At 43.2% G+C, this 20,362-nt stretch overlaps 1 protein-coding gene and 1 pseudogene across 2 annotated transcripts; one reads left to right on the top strand and one right to left on the bottom strand.

The window, feature by feature from the left end:
- Positions 1–913: 913 nt before the first annotated feature.
- Positions 914–1,503, top strand: LOC118643905 (annotated as a pseudogene).
- Positions 1,504–6,850: 5,347 nt separating this feature from the next.
- LOC118616400 (zinc finger protein 77-like) lies at positions 6,851–15,572 on the bottom strand. Of its 2 annotated transcripts, XM_036241982.1 has the most exons (4): positions 15,476–15,572; positions 11,563–11,689; positions 8,538–8,718; positions 6,851–8,125 (listed from the first exon to the last, which is right to left on the bottom strand). In XM_036241982.1, the coding sequence occupies exons 1-4, from the start codon at positions 15,476–15,478 to the stop codon at positions 7,024–7,026; spliced, it is 1,413 nt and encodes a 470-aa protein (XP_036097875.1). In that variant the 5' UTR covers positions 15,479–15,572; the 3' UTR covers positions 6,851–7,023. The 2 variants fall into 2 exon arrangements, with proteins under 2 accessions (XP_036097875.1, XP_036097874.1); XM_036241981.1 differs by lacking the exon at positions 15,476–15,572 and having other exon boundaries at positions 11,563–11,862.
- Between the last annotated feature and the right edge of the window lie 4,790 nt (positions 15,573–20,362).

Consider the following 20,362-nt stretch of genomic DNA (forward strand, 5'->3'; position numbering starts at 1 on the left):
TCTAGCCCAGCGGAGTAAGGTGCAGGACCGCATCAGGGATAAAAACAGCGGACTTCCTGCTCAGCATGTGCTTTACAAATTCTTTTGTTTGGTGTGCACCCTTCTGCAGAAGTAAAGTTTCCCTTTCCGAGCCATTTTCGAGTTCCTGTTTCATTCCCGCGACACCGCCAGAGAGCATTTCCAACAGTGGCGACTCGGCGCATCAGGGCGCCCTGTCCTGTCCTCCTATAACAGGAAGTACTGACTCAGTTTTCCCGCATGACGTCCTTTGTCCAGACCTGGGGCAGGACAACATGTCTTGCATCTATCTTCAGATACAATGGGAGGAAGAGAGGGAGGAAGAGAGAGAGAGAAACACAGATGCGAGAGAGACACATCGTGATTGCCCCCCACACAACCCCAACCTGGGCCGGGGACAAACTGCAACCGAGGCACGTGCCCTTAGCGGGAACCAAACCAGGGACTCTCTGGTCCGCAGGCTGACGCTTTAACCACTGAACCAAACCAGCCAGGGCTAATTTTCTCTTTTAGAAAGACAAAGTTGCCCTGGCCAGTTTGGCTCAACGGTTAGAGTGTCAGCCTGCGGACCAGAGAGACCTGGGTTCAGTTCCCACTAAGGGCACGTGCCTCAGTTACAATTTGTCCCCGGCCAGGTTGGGGTCATGTGGGTTGCAACCACTCCATGTGTCTCTCACATTGATGTTTCTCTCTATTTCTTCCCCCTTCTCTCCCTCCGCTCTATCTGAAGATAAATGCAAAAATGTCCTTCGGTAAAAAAAAAAAAAAAAGCTACAGTAGTGTAGTGATGCTGGTGCAGCAAAGTCCCCCAAAAGTGGATCTTGGGACTTCCTCTAGTGTATAAGGAGAGCAGAGCGGGAGACTGGACCAGAGGCCAAACTTGGGATCTGACAAGATGGCCAGGCTGCCCCATAGGAGTGTTAAGGAAACCCAGCGTTTAATGGCAGAATCAATTCCCGACATTAAAGCAGAACCAGATGAGCCCAACTCATTGCTGGCCCCCAGGATTCCCACTTGGAGGGTGGGCCTTTTCAACTTGAACTATTTCTTCCAGAAGAATACCCTATGGCAGCCCCTAAAAGTACATTTCATGACCAAATTTTTCATCCTAAAGTAGACAAATTGGGAAGAATATGTTTGGACATTTTGAAAGATATGTGGTCCCAGGGGATCTGCACAGTTTTGCTATCCATCCAGTCTCTGTTAAGTGCTCCCAATCTAGATGATCCATTCGCAAATGACATAGCCGAGCAGTGGAAGACCAGCAAAGCCCAAGCCATAGAAACAGCTGGAGAATGGACTAGGCTCTATGGCGTGAATAATATTTACATCTATCTGATTGTCCAATGTGTATCACTTCTGTTCTGCCAAGACTTCTTTCTTTTTTGTCTGCATTTAATGGACACAGTCTTAGAAACATTACAGAATAAAAGCCCAGACATCTTCAGTCCTTTGGTGATTAAGTGCACATTAGCACCTATGTAATTTTATTAACCAGTGTCACACCAATACATTCCATTAAAAAAATAAATGCACATTCGCAAATCTATCTTGTTCCCATTCACAGTTGTGAAGCATGAGCAGAGGCTAGAAGCTAGAAGTATCATCTGGATTGTTTCAAAGCATTTAAAAGCTGTGGCCCCAACTCTTAACACTGGAAAAAAAAAAAAGCTGTGGCCCCTTTCTACTTTTATTCTTTCTCCCCATCATGGTGTAAGTATAAACCACTATGAATAAAGGCAGTTGTCAAGGTTAGGTGCAGAGGTGTGTGTTTTTCTTTATTTTATTATTTTTTTGAGGGCGTTAGTTTTATTTTAATTTTATGAGCTCCTTTACCCCTTTTTATGATGATCTAGTTGCATTGGTTAAAAGAAGCTAACTAGTTCTTTAGAATATGCTCTCTGACCAAGTCTAACTTTATTTAGACACTGTAGATGGACAAGCTTGCTTGTTTGAACCAAAATGGGAACATTAAACTAACATCACAGCCCTCACTAGTAACACTGTTACTTGGCTGTCAAATGTAGATTCCTCCCTTCAAGAAAAAGCCTGTGACCATTAGTATGGTTTGTCTGAAAACTTCTGCAAATCTTATGTTTTAGTACATATGTTTTGTCATTCTACTTTGCCTTTGTAAAGTTTATTTTACTGTGTCACATTTTCCCAATGTGACAATTGTATTTAAAAATTAAAACTGGTGGCCCGGCCAGTGTGGCTCAGTGGATTGAGCATCATCCTGTGGACTGAGAGGTCTGGGTTTGATTCCAGGTCAGGGCACATGGCTGATTTTTGAGCTCGATCCCCAGTAGGGGGCGTGCAGGAAGCAGCTGATGGATGTTTCTCTCTCACATTGATCGATCTCTCTCTCTCTCTCTCTCTCTCTCTAAAAAATCAGTAAAAACACATTAAAACTGATGAAACATTCTTTTTTGGTCTTTACCATCTGACAAAATTGAATGGCAAGAGGTGGATGCCAGTTTCTTTTTACTAATGCAAATTCTTGTTAAGACATCACTAAATGGAGTATTTTTAAGCTGGCCCTGAGCATGCATAAAGGATCCATATCTAACATTTTATTTACCTCCTAGAAATTTGAAATATTTTTGTGTTGTCTGATTAGCTAGATGAGCATTGGTGTCTTGCCACGTTTGAAAATTACTCGTACACGAGAGTCACAACTGCACTTATGACTGTGTGTAGGACTTTCATATTAGGCCACATTTGAGACAGGTATTTGAATTATGACCCTTTTCTTGGTTCTTGTCTGAAAACTTCATGTGTGACCAGTTACGTGCGCTATTAGGAAACACCAATCTGATAATCATTTGGGGTTTGCTGAGGCATTTGTGAATCTTCCTTATAGATCCAATGAGCAAATCTCAAGCTGCCAGCTTGTATAAGTGTCATCATAAAGGCTCCTTCATTTGAAAGCGTCAAATTCTCAATTACTGATTCTTATTTTTATCCCTTTGGTATTTGCTATGGGAACTTCTTTTATTCTTTAATTTGATATTCAGTGATTTTTTTCTGCATTGACAGAGTTCTTTCCTGCACAAAATGTTCTTTCCCAACCCTCTCTGTATCTATTTCCTGATTGTTATTATTTTTTTAATCCTCACCCGAGGATATTTTTTTTCTTTTCTTTTTTTTTACAGATAGAGCAGGAATAGAGGATGAGGGGTATTGTGGGGAGAGAGAGAGAGAGATCGATGTGATAGAGCCACATCAACTGGTTGCCTCCTGCACGACCCCAATCAGGGCCAGGGACAAACTGCAACTGAGGTGCGTGCCCTTGACTGGAATCGAACCCGCAACTCATTGGTCTGCAGGTGGGTGCTCTAACCGCTCAGCTAAACAGGTCAGGGCTGATTGTCATTAAATTTAAGTCGTCATTGTAGCCAGTACATAAGTGTTAACCTGCTGGTTGGAATTCTTCTCTTGCAGTTTCAATGTAATGGATATTGTAGCCCATCTGATTTTCCTCCAATCTTAATCTCCTAACTTTGGAGTTTGTTCAGAATGTGGTGCATTTTGTTGTGCTCCTATAATTATCTATTAAAATTATGTTTTTATACATAAAAATGCTAAACTCTCTTTAGGGTATATTGTATGAAATTTCTAAAAATCTGATATGTCCTTGTATGCTATCAGTTGAAATTTTAAAATGTTACAGAAATAACCAAATTTCCTTGCCAATTGCATTAAATGCCCTGTCATCAGATTTTGGCTATTTCTAAGTCTTTTAAAATTTGTAGACAGTTACTGTTTCACTCTGATATTTAGACAAAAAGTGTTCCTGCAACAGTGGTCCATCTTCAGGGAGATTCATGGAGCGACTTTGACAAATACAGGCTTCTGATAATTAAGGTCAGTTTGCCTTCACGTGGGAGGGACAATACTACACTACACCTTTCAAGTGCTTCCCCAAGGCTCCCTGCACAACCCCACAATGGGCCTATCCCGATCTTGCCCACATCAGTACAATGGGCCCATAACACTGAAGATATCATGTGAACATGCGAAGATAGGCCTCTGTTGCAGGGCACTACAAGCTTTGCTGGAACATCTGGGAGGAGGAAGAAGGGCTATGAACCCACAGAAAATTTAAGGCCCAGGCACCGCCCTGAGGTTTGGGTGTGGGATCTGTGCTGCCCAGAGGCTGTGTTTGATAAGGTGCAAGTCTATCCAGACCAAGAATGTGAAAAGGGTGCAAGTCTTCAGAGACTTGAGGTTTGGGCGGACTTTTATTCCTCACCTGTCACAGTGCCTCTATTCCTTATGCCACCTAGTAAAGAAAGAGTACACGTGGGACAAGGAATCAGAGTAGCAAGCCACCTTTGAGAAGAAAAACAATACTGGTGAAGCTGATTAAGGCTCTGGGTATCTTGCAAGCAGGGCCACCGTTCCACTTTTCTATGACTCCAGAAGGTGTGGGCCAGGCACTGTGGCAAAGATAGGAGACAGTATCCTTTGGATGGGTCCCAGCTCTGGAGGGGAGAGAAACCTGACATATGTCCACAGAGGAACAGCTCCTAGTAGTGGCCACAGTGCTCCTCCAGGTGGAGCCTCCCACAAAGGAGTGAAGCACAGCATTCACTGGGCAGAAGGCAGAGCTATCTGGCTGGTGATTCATCAAGGTCTCTGGAAACTTGCTCACCCTTTGCACTGACAACTGGGTTGCATTAAAGGGATTAGTCCAGTGGTTTGGACAATGGGAAGCTGAGGGGTGGATGATCACGAGTGTGACTTGTGGGGTCAGGATGCATAGAAACACAATTGGGTTCACCTGCAAGAGCCTGAGGCAGCCCTCACTGTCTTCCATATCCAGATTCATGAGGCACTGACACCCCCTTGCCATCAGGAAGGGGATGCCCTGGACCAGGTATGAGCTCTAGCAGCCGACCCTTCAGTAGATACAGCAGATTGGGTGCTTGAAAGGGTGGCCATGCTCGGCTGGTGTGGCTCAGTGGTTGAGCGTCAACCCATGCACCAAGAGGTCTCTGGTCCAATTCCAAGTCAGAGCACATGCCCGGGTTTTGGGTTCAATCCCCAGTGGGGGTTGTGCAGGAGGCAGCCAATCGATGTTTCTCTCTCATTGATGTTTCCATCTCTCTCTCCCTCTCCTTTCTTCTTTCTCTAAAAAAAATAAATAAAAACATATTTAAAATAATAAGAAGAAAAGGGTGGCCACCAAGGTGCCCAGGTGGAATGGCATTTTGCTATGAATGCCTACTGCCTTTGAACTACAGAGACTTAACTAACACAGTAACACATTTCCTGTGTGTCCTAAACAATACCCTAGGCAACTGCCAAAGGAGTCTTGGTCCAAGTACCAGAGTTCCCAACTGGAGAGATGGGCAAATTGATGTATCAGGTCCCATGCTACTAATGAGTGTTCTAAATATGCCTGGACTTGTGTGGACACTGCATCTAACCAAACCCACGCTTTCCTCTGAAGCCACACAAACCAGAATGCCATCATTAGGGAGTGGAAGAAGCTGAACCATGTACAAATACCTCTGTTGACTAGACAGTGACTAGGGGTCACATTTCAAAGGTGATGACATGAAAGACTAGTAAAAGAACATGATATTGAAAGAACATGATATTGAAAGGTTCCATTCTATAACCAATAAGCCACAAGGCCACTAGAAAAAAAAAAAAAGGAATGTTGAAGCAGCTGTTTAACAGTAGCACCAGTTTTCCATGTGGACTCAAGTATTGTCCTATGATTTAATACACTTGAATGACCAACCAGTAGGGTCTGTAGCTGCAGTGACCTGATGGAGGCCACGGAGCTACAGTATAAACCTGAAGATCTAAGAGGGTTCATGACCCTGGGGAACAGTCTGTGGAGTCTTCTGCTTAAGAGGGGCTGTTCCAGATGGGCCGAGCAAGAACTCAGAAGAAGGTGCTGTAACTCAGGCCCATGCACCTGTCTCCTGATAGTAGAGAAGAACTGAGAGTCACAGATTCTTCAATTCTGCCTTCCAAGCCTCATGCATCTTCCTTTTCTTGTGACCTTTATCCCAGAACCATAAACAGGACAATGGGACGTGATTTTCTACCTCACCTAGGCTGACCACACAATTCAGTGAAGCCATCTGCACACCAACTTTTATCTTCATGCCACAAGGTCTGTTTTGTTTTTTTCTTTAACTCAATGCATTGTGTCCCATTTCCAACCAAGACCAAGGACAATGAGCAGAGGTCAAATTATGAACATGATCAGATGAGACTGTCTTCTTCTAAGATCTTTCCATAATCTCTAATTTCTGTGAAGAACACGTGTGGCATCTACTGGCAACAAATGCGGAAGATATGTTTTTCAGTAATAAAGACTGAAGAGGAGCAGAAATTGAGCCAGAAAATTCCAGTATTTGCAGCAGTATACCAGAAAAGAAATTTCAGCAGTACAGGACTCATATCATGATCACATACTTGGAACATAATGGAAAGTATCAAAAATACTTTTAACTAAACTATATCAAGTTGCACATGAAAAAAGAAAACAAAAAAACAAAAACACCATTTGTCACACTGAGTCAAAAAACATTATAATGAGCCCTGGCCTGTTTGGCTCAGCAGTTGGAGCATCAACCTGCAGACAAGAGAGTACTGGGTTTGGTTCCCGCTAGGGGCACATACCAAAAAAAAAAAAAAGACATTATAATGTAAGTGAGACAAGTTTCATATACTGTACAATTAATTAAAATCAAATATAGCAAAATGTATGCAGTACAGATGAAGGGAACACAGAGGGGTAATTATATCTTAAGTGTTCATATCAGTAACATGAACTAGGAATTAACACACAGGGATCCCTCTTCAGGATGAGGCACTTATAAGGAAAACCGTATTTGTAACAAAAATTTTCTATACTGCCCTGAGTTTTCATGCACAACATAAGATCTAAAAACTTCCCACCTACTTTCCACTCATAGTTTCTTTCTCTCCAGTGTTTCCTCACAAAGTTTTACAAAAAAATAAATACAGTCCCTGAATTCAGAGCTTCTGTCCAGTGTGTGTCCTCCCATGTCTTCGCAAGGACGCATAATGCCTGAAGGCTTCACCACATTTCTGACATTCATAGGGTTTCTCCCCTGTGTGCATTCGCATGTGTCTTTGCAGGGATGAGGGACACCTGAACGCTTTCTCACACTCCATACATCCATAGGGCTTCTCTTCACTGTGTGTTCTCACATGCTCTCGAAGGGATGAGGAATAATGGAAGGCTTTCCCACATTCTGTACATTCATAGCGTTTCCTTTCACTGTGTGTTTTCACATGTTTTCTAAAGTATTTGGGACAATGGAAGCCTCTCCCACATTCCTTACATTCATACGGTTTCTCCCCAGTGTGCATCCTCTCATGTGATCGCAGGGATGACAGGTGCCGGAAGGCTTTGCCACACTGCTGACATTCATAAGGTCTATCTCCAGTGTGTGCCTTCACGTGTTCTCGAAGGTAGGAGTAAAATCGAAAAGCTTTTCCACAGTGCTGACATTCATAGGGTTTCTCCCCAGTGTGCATTCTCACGTGTTCTCGTAGGTAGGAGTTACAGCTGAAGGCTTTCCCACATTCCTTACATTCATAGGGCTTCTCTCCAGTGTGAGTTCTTACATGTCGTTTAAGGTGACATCCATACATAAAGGCTTTCCCACACACTTTACACGTGTGGATTTTCTGTCCACACTGACATCTCACATGTCCCCGAAAGGCTGAGTGGCAAGTGAAAGCTTTTCCACATTTCTTACACTGAAAAGAGTTTTTACCACTCAGACTCTGCACATCTCTCTTTGATGCGCCCCCAGTATCCTGACATGGATGGGGTTTCTCCACAAGGCCAGTTTCCACATGACTGCTTAAGCATGAGACACACCTACATGCTTGCCCACATTCCTCACACAGATGAGGTTTGTGTCCAGTGGGAGATCTTTGCTGATTCTTTAGGAAACAATGATCCGTGAAGCTTTTTTCACACTTAGTGCATTCATAGGGTCTAGCTCCAGTCAGATGTCTCTCATGCACAGGAAGATCTGTGGTCTGGGCATCTCCACATTGATTACCTTCATTCCTCCCACAGGGAGTCTCCACAGAATGACTTCTGTTCAAAAGAAATAGTACATAATTAGAGATCTAATTATAAGGAACTTCTCTGTTCATAATTTATAGGTGGTGTAAATGGTTACTGTGAGTATATATTTACCATCTCCAACAAATGGGTGTGTTTTCCACACTGTCTGCACTGTTCCAACATGGAACCAGCTTAAAGCTCTGGCTGAGCTCAAACAGAGCAATAATGTTCGGTGCTTCTTACATCTGGGGTTTCCTTATCATTGTTTCCAACTGAATTCTGCACAGACACTCAATATCTACATCATATTTATGAAATATTGTCTGGTGATCAATTATGTTCTCTAAGAACATAATTGTTTAGCTAGTTTTACTCTTTTTCTTTCATTTCAAGTTAGTCTCTCTGCCAATAACTCCCTTCCTCCTGTGGGAATGCCACTCACCTCAAATGTCTTTCCCGGGTTTGGTTCTCATATATGATATTATGAAATGTCCATGTTTCTCCAAAAACAGACCAGGAATCATTTCTTGTGAATCTTACTATATTGTCTTCACTGGATATTTCAGTCTCTAAGTTTTCCCGCGTAGGGCTTGATCCACTGGTTTTGACTTGAGTGCAACAAGCTGCAACAATGGACAGTACATGGGCATATCACGTTTTATTGAACTTTGCTTGACTGTGTTATGCAGATACCACCTTTTTTAACAAACTGGAGGCAAAATCCTCTGCCAGCAAAAAGACTGGGACTCGCTGAAGGCTTGGATAATAGTTAGCATTTGGTAGCAATACAGTATTTTATTTTATTTTATTTTATTTATTTATTTATTTATTTATTTATTTATTTATTTATCCATCCTCACCCGAGGACCTTTTTCCATTTTTTGTTCAGATAGAGTGGGGGTGGGGGAGAGAAACATTGATGTGAAAGGGACACATCGAGTGGCTGCCACCCACACAACCTAACCAGGGCCGGGGATAAACTGCAACCGAGGTATGTGCCCTTAGGGGGAACCGAACCTGGGTCTCTCTGGACCGCAGGCCGACGCTCTAACCACTGAGAAACTGGCCAGGGCACAATACAGTATTTTAAACTGAGGCATCTAGGTTCTTTTTAGACTTAATGCCATTGTACACTTAATAGACTACAGTATAGTATACATTTAACTCTTTTTTTAAAATCCTCACATAAGGACATGCTCATTGATTTTAGAAAGAGGGGAAGAGATAGAGGAAGAGATGTGAGAGAGAAACATCGATCAGTTGCCTTTCCATACGTGCCCCAGCCTTTTGATGTACAGAATGACGCTCCAACCAACTGAGCCACACAGGCCAGGGATAAATTTAACTTTTATATACACTGTGAAACCAAAATGTTTGTGTGACTTATTTTATTGTGATATTGGCTTTCTTGTGGCAGTCTGGAACCAAACCTACAATATCTCGAGGTAAACCAGTAATTTAATTTTTTGAGAAGAAGATAAAGAAAATAGACCACTTGTAAATTTATTTCATGTACTGATCCAAAAATGTGTAAACAAATTCTACAAGGAAGAATGGGTATGTAAGGAAAGAAATAATCTGAGACCTCGGCTATTTGGGCAATATTCGGGGAAATGGATCAAAATGGCATCTTGTTCACTAAGAAATACGTCAGCCCTGGCCAGTGTGGCTCAGTTGTTTGGGTGTTATTTCATGCACCAAAAGGTTGCCAATTCAATTCCCAGTCAGGGTACATGCCTGGATTGTGGGCTAGATCCATGGGAGGGGGCATGTAGGAAGCAGCCAATGGATGTTTTGTTTTCTCCCTTTCTTTTTCTCTCTAAAAATCAATTTAAAAAAATTTTTTTAAAGGAATACTTCAGCTCTGGCTGGTTTAGCTCAGAGGATAGAGCATTGGTCCACGGACTAATGAGTTGTGGGTTCGATTCCAGTCAAAGGCACATACCTGGGTTGTGGTTGGTCCCGGCCCTGGTCAGGGTCATGCAGGAGGCAACCAGTTGATGTATCTCTCTCACATGGATGTTTCTCTCTTTCTCTCTCTCCCTCCTTCCCACTCTATTTGAAGATAAATGGGAAAGTATCCTCGGGAAAGGATAAAAAAAAGAAAAAAAAGGAATACTTTAGCCCTGGCTGGTTTGGCTCAGTAGTTAGAGCATCACCCCATGGAGTGAAGGGTGGTGGGTTTGGTTTCTGGTCAAAGCCATGTACCTGGGTTGCAGTTTCGATCCCCGGCTCCAGTCAGGGTGGTGCGGGAGGCAACCAATAGATGTGTCTCTCTCACATCAATGTTTCTCTCTGTCTCTCTGTCTCTCTCTCTCTCCCTCTCTCTGTCTCTCTCCCTCCCTCCCTTCCTTTCCTTCCACTCCCTTTAAAAATCAATGGAAAAAATATCCTTTGGTGAGGAGTAACAAAAAAAGAAATACTTGAAGAGAAATAGAGAATGAATTTGAGGTAAATATTATCACAGAAGGAAAGTAGGAAGAAAATGGGCAACATGCACATGTACAAATGCTCCCCTTACAAGAGGGGATACAGAAAGTCTTCCCACCTGAGTAAGGATGGATGAAAGTCCAACAGGGAAGCCACATGAAAGACAAACATCACCCTTCTCAAACACAGACTGACTCATGTTTCTAGGAGATATGTCCAAATATCATTCCCGTCTAGAATCTGTTCCTCCTGAGGGTTGTTGCTCTCTTGGTGTTCACAGATACACAGGCCCTAGATGAAGCATTTCTCACAGTCCCAATGCCATTGGGAGGTCACATAGTGTGTGGCTGCTATCCTGCTCCTGGAGAAAAGCTCATCATGAAAGAGGATGGAGGGCAACACACATTCCATAAGATGGGCTGATACTATGATTTTTCAAGCTTTTGATGATAGGTAAGTATGGGTTTAATTGCTGTAAGCTTACCATGTCTAACATGTACTAACCACAGTGCAGCGTTCTCAGGGGTGAAAACCATAAGGCTGTTCCCAGTGCTCCAAAACAAACTGGAAAAACTATGGTGACACTTATAAAATTAAAGAACCTCAGACTTTTATTCAAGAGAAATAAAATGTCAATTTAATACATGAAACTTTATTATGGAAAAGCCATTTGACTCTAGGTAGGGTCCATGAAGGCTTGAACTGTGTCTGTATGGTTTTTTTTTTTATCCTCATCCAAGGACATTTTTGCATTTCAGATAGAGAGGGAGGGAGAGAGGGAGGAAGAGAGAGAGAGAAACATCGATGTGATAGAGATACATCGACTGGCTGCCACCCACACAATCCCAACCGGGGCCGGGGACAAACTGCAGCAGAGGTACGCGCCCTTAGCGGGAACAGAACCCAGGTCTCTCTAGTCTGTAAGCCGTGTGTCTGTCTCTTTTTTTCAACATATTTTCATTCCTTGACCCCAATAAGGAATGAATATTGTATAAAATATGTTTTCCCTAAAATCTAAGGGAAGGGATGACCCTTACCCAGTGAGGCTAGGTTCCAGAAGGTCTCCAACATCACATCTCTGAAGAGCTTCCTCTGAGCACCATCCAGCAGAGCCCACTCTTCCCGGGTGAAGTTCACAGCCACATCCGAAAAGAATACTGAATTCTGAAACATCCCACACATTCTATTTCAACAAGGCACCTCTTCACCAATATGTGGAGGAAAATGGGCAGGCCCATAGTCAGGAACCCGGATTCAATTCCTTGGGCTCATGAGCTCATATTTTCATGGAAAATGACAATAATCAAGCAAACAAAATGTAGTACACTCAGTGATGGTAAGTGCTTGGAACCTTGAAGCAAAGTTTGACAACAACTGATATGAATTTATACACACATAATTAAAAGGATTTTTTTCTTTATTGATTTTAAAGAGAGAGGAAGGGAGAGGGAGAGAGATAGAAACATTGATAAGCGAGAACATTGACTGGCCACTTCCTGCATGCCCCACACTGGAGATCGGGCTCACAACCTGAGCATGTGCCCTGACTGGGAATCAAATCAGCGACCTTTTGGTGCATGGGTCGATACTCAACCATTGAGTTACACCGCCACGCTAAAAGGATTTTAATAAGATAGGGCAGATTCTGCAGTAAGCTAAAGACTGAAAAATAAAATTATTATCAGATAACATGGAAATGGATACTTAACTTGCTCAAAAGTTATTTCCTTGTGAACTCTTAAGACCTGAAACCAGAATGTCAGCATGTCATGAACACAGATTTCCAGTGCTCTTTGACCTTAACAATTCTTGCCTTGTAAGTCAACAGCATCAAGAAGCCTGATCTAGTCCTCTCACATTCGATAATGGTAGAGACAAGACCCCTTCCAGGATGAAGTGGACACTGTGGTCACTGACATAGGCCAGGGCCCAGGGCCTGGCACACCTGTTGGGTAAGAGGAGAGCCAGGTTCTTAAATAATCTCACAGGCCAGCAGAGCTTCTCAGATAAACAATGGAGTGCTTGAATTTAAGAAAAATGGCCATTCAAAGAAGAGTCACTGAGGGATCTGAAGGTAAGAGAGTCAAGTGTCATTTTATTTATTTATTTATTTATTTATTTATTTATTTATTTATTTATTTTTATCCTCACCCGAGGACATTTTTCCATTTTTTTGTTCAGGTAGAGTGGGAGGGAGAGAGAGGAAGAGAGAGAGAGAAACATTGACATGAAAGGGCCACATTGAGTGGTTGCCACCCACATGACCCAACCAGGGCCAGGGACAAACTGCAACCAAGGTACATGCCCTTAGCGGGAACCGAACCCGCGTCTCTCTGGATCACAGGCCTATGCTCTAACCGCTGAGCCAAACTGTCCAGGGCCCTAGTTACTATCTTTAAAACAATATTGAATAACACTGAATTCATGAAATAAAGAACCAACAATTATAAAAAGAATCATATCGTTGAAGATAAAAATATGTTCTAAAAATATAAAGAAAGAAATCCCCCAAACTTCCATTACAGCAAAAACGCTACCTCAACTAGGGTAGCAACTAGGCTTTGCTAACCACACACCTGATACGAGCCTTCTGTTCTAAATAGAGTTACAAAAACTCATATGAGAATAATAAAAAATTAAAAATTACAATATAAAGACAAATGATACAACTAAATAATGGGCAAAGAATGTGAGTAGACAACTTTCCAAAGAAGAAATACAAATGGCCAATCAGCATATGAAAGATGCTAGACATTACTCATCAGGAAAATGCAAATCAAAACTAAATTGGATAGCTGCTCACCTACTAGGATGGCTATGAAGATAAGACAAGTGCTGGCAAGATTGTGAGGAAAGTCAGAAACCTCACACACAGCTTAAGGGAACTAAAGTGTTAAAGCTACTTTGGAAAACAGCCTGGCAGGTCCTTAAAATGATAAACATGATTATAACACAGCAATTCCACTTTAGGTGTCTACATGCTCAGGAGAAGTAAAAAAATATCAACACAAAAACTAATACACAGATATTCACAGCAGTGTGAATCATAATAGCCACAAAGTGGAAACAACTCAAAAGTCCATCAAGTGACTTGGATAAGTAAAATGTGGGCATATTCATGCAATGAAATTTATTTGGCGATAAGAGGAATGAAGTTCTGATTCATGGCACAAAATCAATGACCTGTAAATACATTATTACCAGGCTTCACAAAGACTACGGATAGTGTTGTATCATTTACATAAAATGTACAGAAGCCTATCTATAGAGACAGAAAATAGATGAAGCATGGGAGGAATGTGGTGCAGATTGGATGCGAAAAGACTGCCAGTAGACACAGGTTTCTTTATGGGGTGATAAAAATGTTTCATATGAGAAAATGGGGATGGTGGTTCAATTCTGTAAATGAATGAAATACAGTTAAGTTAAACGGGTACATTTAAAAATGGTACTTAAGCCCTGGCCAGTTTGGCTCAGCGGTTAGAGCGTTGGCCTGCAGTCCAGAGAGACCCCGGTTTGGTTCCCACTAAGGGCACGTACCTCGGTTGCAGTTTGTCCCCAGCCCTGGTTGGGTAGTGTGGATGGCAGCCACTCGATGTGTCCCTTTCACGTCGTCATTTCTCTCTCTCTCTCTCTCCCTCCCACTCTATCTGAACAAAAAATGGAAAAATGTCCTCAGCTGAGGATAAAAATAAATAAATAAATAAATAAATAAATAAATAAATAAATAAATAAATAAAAATGGTACTTAAATTATATCTCAATGCTGTTGAAAAATAGGTTTGGCAAGCTAAAAATATATTCTTCTCAAACTAATGGCAATTTTTCTTCAAAAACAATAGAATCCAGGACTATAAAGGAAAGTGTGAAAAGAAACAATTCAATTCTAGTAACATTAAGAGTTCATTTACCAGCACAGAATAAAGACAATGAAAGGACAAACCACATTTGAAAAACTATGTACAGTATCTGCACATATAAAGGGGATTCCTGCCCAGAGGATCTAAGAAAACATTAGACATCAATAAACATGGAAATGAAGTAACGGTGACCAAAAGACTGAAAACTAACTGACAGAAGATGGACTACATGGTCTGCCTCAGTGATGATCAGTAAAAACCATGGACAAAAATTAAGTTAGATAATTTAAGTGGTGGCAATCACGTGGAGAAAATGAACACACAGGAACAGACGGCGCGTGTGTTTTGTTTACTCCTCTCTATAACTTCTAGCCCAACTGTTGAGACTCCCAGATCGCAGGGCGTTCTCCCTACTGCACAGCCCCCGCCCGAGCGCACCGTCCCTTCTCCCCCACTCTTTGGGATAATTCTTTTGAGTGAAACTCTCTCGTTACAGAGCTTGGATTTTTTCATTTTCCACGGGCTTGACCAAGTGTTCACATTTTCCCATCTTTTATTCAAGCTTGATTTAGGCTCTGTTCTCCTCACCGGCCCCGACATTGTCCCCACCCGGTTTGAACAAGCACCGAGATGTAGGCAAGGCCCCGCTTACCTGAGCCGAAAAATGACTGAGCACAGGGAGGCCCTTCCTGTCACACCGCCTTCCTGCTCACCCTCTTTCCACATAAAAGAAACGCCCTGTTCTGTCGGATCTGAGGCGCGGGCACGACTGAGATCTCAGACTTGTCCCTATTGCAACAGGTGCCCCTCCATCCCCAGCCCCCAGCCCCTGACAGCCGGCGCTGGTGACCGTTCGTCCTCCGTCCGCACCACAGCCAGAAGCGGACTCCGGTCGGACCCCGGTCGGACCCCGGGACCCCCACGCGGGGACGGGATTGGGCTCCGGGACCCCCTCTGCGGCCGAGGGCGGAGACTGGAGTAGGGACCTCCGGGGGACGCAGGGGGACGCGGCTCAAGCCGCTTCCTTTCGCGTCGGGGCGGTCGTAGGAACCAGCCCCTCCCGGAATCGGGCCGGGACCAGAGCGCTCACCATCTCAGGACTCTCCAGAGCGTCCCCCGGCGGCTCCGCAGGCTGGGCAGGTGAGAGCGACGGGGACAGGTAACCAGGGGCCCCGCGGAGCAGGTACCTGCCGGGGCCCGCGTCACACTGAGGGGCGTCGAACGAAGTCAGTGAGAGGACCTACCCCGTGCCCTGATTGGACCGTGTTTCAGGTTCCCGCCTCCTGATTGGACGGGACTCCTCACTGAAGGGAAAAACGTCCAGGCTTTCCAACCGTCCCCTGAGGGGCAGTTCACCCGCCCCGCCACCGCGCTACCCGGCTGTCCCCGCCTCTATATTCCGGTAGGACCGTTACACTCTGAACCTGGATGATGGGCAGAGACCGACATCACGTGACCGAGCCGGGCGGAAATGCTCGTTCTGGGCCCCAGTCCTTTCCTGCCTGCCCGCCTGAACGTCAGCTCCGAGCAGACTCGCTGTCTCAGGTGGGACTGCGTCGGCCCACAGGTCAGGCGGCCCCGCCTGAGCGCTCCTCCTGGAGCGGGAAGTCCCCACTCAGTTTTCCAAGGAGCATCCCCTGCTCGGAGCTGGGACAGGACAGGACTGGACAGAATGTCCTACTGACCTGTGCAGTCAGGGGCCGGTCCAGGGGCAAGTTCAGCCTGCTTCTGTGCTTTTAAAGAACGATAACACTCATCAGTGGCGTCAACAAGTGCAACAGAGAGTCCGTACAGGTTTTGACGTATGACTTTTGACACTGGGAGGTCCCCACCCTCCCTCTATGCCCCCAAATGGGGTGTAAGGTAGATGACCACCGTCCTTTGCCCAGTTTAAAGGGCGACCAAGCGGCCCCGGTCGTGCACAGGACTCCCCCTGGCACAGACACAGGTGTGAGATGTTAGAATTCTCAGGTGTGCATTTTGCTGCAAGGAAATTTATGTCGGATCAGGTTTTTAGTCAGTCCCCAAAGAATTTTGAAATGTAGAAGGTTGTATTTCCTAATAGATTATATAGTGCTGTTGCACAGCTTTGTGAATGTAGAAACACCACTGAGTGTTATGCTTAAAACTGTGAATATCAGGATATGTTAATTATATCTCCATTTAAAACAAATTTGAAGGCCATAATAGCCACGATAACCCTACCCCAAGGCCACCACTAAAATATTTTGTCTCTATGGATTTGACTACTCTGGATATTTTATATAAACGGTGTGGACCAAAAGGGGCCACATACTGAACCTGACAAGTTCAGGGGAGGTCTTCATGGCTGGCCTGACAAATTCAGAGACCAAAAGTAACCACATAGGATGGTCTGAAATGAAAACTTTCTAACTAAAAGCAGGTCATGGTGGGCAGTCATGCCCTAGGCTAGAATCTTCCCTGACAAAGACCCATCTTTACCTGAGCCTATCTGCTTTCTTTTTGGGTCTAGGACAACAGACCTTTGGAATGTCAAGGTAACTTCCCTTTTTCCGGACCCCTCCTGGCACAACCATTGCACCAGGGTGGAGACCACAAATCCTCTAATTGTTTCATGTTTATTATTGACTATCCCATACCCACAAATGTAAAAGAAGTATGTGTCTATCCATTTATTGTTTTATCCAGTCCCAGATATTTCCCTGCTTTGCTTTCTCCTGCCTCCCTAATCTATCACCAATGGATTTCATGTATCCCCCTTACTTCTTGGTCTTTGATTCTAATGTATAAAATAAGTGGTAAAAGTGCCATTTTGAGGAGTGTTTTCTCAATCCACTGAGGTTTTGCTTCTGGCAATTGTCATCAGTTTGGCTCAAATAAATTCATAAAAATTCTCTACAGGTTTGAGCCCTCCTTAGGTTGACAATGGAATCATATACTATGTGGCCTTTTGAGTCAGTTGCTTTCATTCAGTATAATATTTTCAAGGTTGATTTATGTTGTAACATGTGTCCATGCTTCATTCCTTTTTGTGGATGATTAATATTCAATACTATGTATGTATATGCTATATTTTCTTTATTCATTTAGCCATTGATGTATATTTGGGACATGTCCACCTTTTGGAAATTTTAAATAGTGCTGCAATGAACATTCACATACACATATTTGAGTATCTTTTTTCATGTAAGTTGAAGTGGAATCATTGGGTCAAAGACTATTTCTAAGTGTGACTTAGTGAGGGACCACCAAGCAACAGCATTTTACATTCAAACGAGCAATGGGCAAGGTTCCAAATTTTCCACATCCTCCACAACAGTTGTTTTCTGATTTTTGCATTTCAGTCATTCTAGTGGGTGTGAAGTAGTATTTTTAATTTGCATTTCCCCAGGATTAGTGAGATACTGAGATCTTTTCATGTTTATTGGCCATTTTTATTTCCTCTTTGGAGAAATGTCTGTTTAAGACCTTTGCCCATTTTTAAATTGGATTGTTTGTATTTTTGTTATTGAGATGGTAAGGTTCTTTATGTATTCTGGATAATAAAACTCTATTACATATATGACTTACAAATATCTCATTCTGTGAAGTGTCTTTTCAGTCTCTTAACAGTCTGCTTTGATACACAAACGATTTAAATGTTGATACAATCTAATTTATGTATTATTCTTGTGTTGCTTTTTACTTTGATGTCATATTTAAGAACTCATTACCAAATCCAGGTTCATGAGGTTTTAACCCTGTGTTTCCTTCACTCTTGGGTTGTCCAGGATAGCCCTCTGGTGACAGTGGGGATTCTCAGCAGAATTTCATTCAAGTCCTGGAACTAGGAAGAAGCTCCTGATGAAACACACATCTCTAGATAATTTTTTTTTATCCTTACCAGAAGACATTTTTTTTCATTGATTTCAGAAAGAGAGGAGGGGGGTAGGGAGAAGAGGGAGAGAGAAAGGGAGAAAGGGGGAGAGGAGAGGGGAAGAGAGAGAGAGAGAGAGAGAGAGAGAGAGAGAGAGAGAGAAAGAGAGATGAGAAAGAAACATCAAATCGTTACCTCACACATGTGCCCCGACTGGGGGTCAAACCTGAATCCTGGGTATGTTCCTTGCTTGGGAATCAAACCCATGACCCTTCAGTGCAAGGGACGAAGCTCTAACCACTAAGCAATGCCAGCTAGGGCTTCTAGGTAATCTTTTAATGTGAAAGGCCTTGGAAGTTTTTTTTCAGATTTTAAAAAATATGTTTTTATTGATTTCAGAGCGAGAAAGGGAGAGAGAGATAAACATTGATCAAAGAAAAACATCAATCAGCTGCCTTCTGCATGCCCCCCAACCAGGGATCAAGCCCATAATCTGGGCATTTGTCCTGACTGGGAATCGAACCAGCAACCTCTCAGTGCACAGGATGCTGCCCAACCAACTGAGTCACACCAACCAGGGTACATACTTGCCTGACCAGGCTGGCAACCAGAAAAACAAGATATGACCTGGTCCCAAAAAGCCCAATTCATTGGTTTGTCTGTCTGTTGGTGGCTCCAAACCCTGTGAGTAATGGTTTCTTCACTAGTACCTTTCAAACATCATGCAAGTGAGCCCATTGCTGAATTCTAACCTGGGTCAGGATGACAGGGACTCTGAAAAATAGACCTCCAGGCCTTACCCACAATGAATATAACCTTATCTACCTGTAGATTTCATTGACTTTTCACAGTAGCACAGAAATATGTAGCACTTTGAGAAGATAAGGATGTGAATAGAATTAGATTTATGTAGTTCATAAATAAATATATATTTCTATAATTTATATATTTTATATATCTAGATATATCTAGGTCCAGAGAATAGTAAACCAGAACAGAAAATTAACTATTTCAGATAACAATGAAAGTTGATACCAAAATTGATTATAAAATATATACATGTATATGTATATGCTGGGTTCAGTGGTGTTCCCCCAAATTTCATATCTACTTGAAACCTCAGAAGATGACCTTATTTGTAAATCAAGGCTTTATAGATGTATGTAATCAAGATGAGGTCATACTGGGCTGGAGTCAGTATTAATCCAGTGATATGTATTCTTATAAAAAAGAGACAGTTTGGACCTGGCCAGTTTGGCTCATCTGTTAGAGTGTCAGCCCACAGACCAATGAGTCGCGGGCTGGATTCTGGCCAATGGCACATACCTCGGTTGTGGTTCGTCCTCAGCCCTGGTTAGGGTTGTGCAGGAGGCAACCAGTCCATGTGTCCCTCTCATGTTGATGTGTCTCTCTCACATCAATGTTTCTCTCTCTCTCTCTCTCTCTCTCTCTCTCTCTCTCTCCTCCCCCCTCCCTCCCTTCCACTCTATCTGAAGATAAATAAAAAATATCCTCAAGTGAGGATTTAAAAAAAAAAGACAATTTGGACCAGAGACCTGCACAGAAGACAGATATGTCTGCACCATGGGAAGACAGAAGCAGAGATTCGTGTGATCTGTCTAGAAGCCAAGGAATACAAAGGACTGTAGGCAACCACGGTAACTGAGAGAGGCCTGGGTCGGATTCTCTTTTATAGCCTTCAGAAGAAAACGGTTCTGCCAAAAACTTGACTTCAAACTTCTACTTTTCTAAATGGTGAGAACATAAATTTCTGTTGTTTCAGCCACCCAGTCTGTGGCACTTCGTCATGGCACCCTGAGCAAACTAATACACTTCCCAAGGAGGGAGTGGGCCTTGGATATCTGAAGGACACCCAGAGGCCAGTGTGCTTGGAGCGGAGTGATAGGGGGAGCAAGGACAGCAGAGGCGACAGGACAGTGATGGGGTGGGTGGGTGCATCCTGTCATGACGAACTGGCGGCCATGGTAGACTGGTGATAAGTGACATGGAGCCTAAATGTGCCATGAAGCATGAAGGTGACCTGATGAGGCAGCTTTTCAAGATCCCTCAGTTACCTTGAGACACTGGGATATGCCGTCGGTCAAGATGGTGGGTCAGCCTATGTTGGTGGCAGTGCTA

The sequence above is a fragment of the Molossus molossus genome, unplaced genomic scaffold (assembly GCF_014108415.1).
Source record: "Molossus molossus isolate mMolMol1 unplaced genomic scaffold, mMolMol1.p scaffold_m16_p_4, whole genome shotgun sequence".
NCBI classification, from domain to species: Eukaryota; Metazoa; Chordata; class Mammalia; order Chiroptera; family Molossidae; genus Molossus; species Molossus molossus.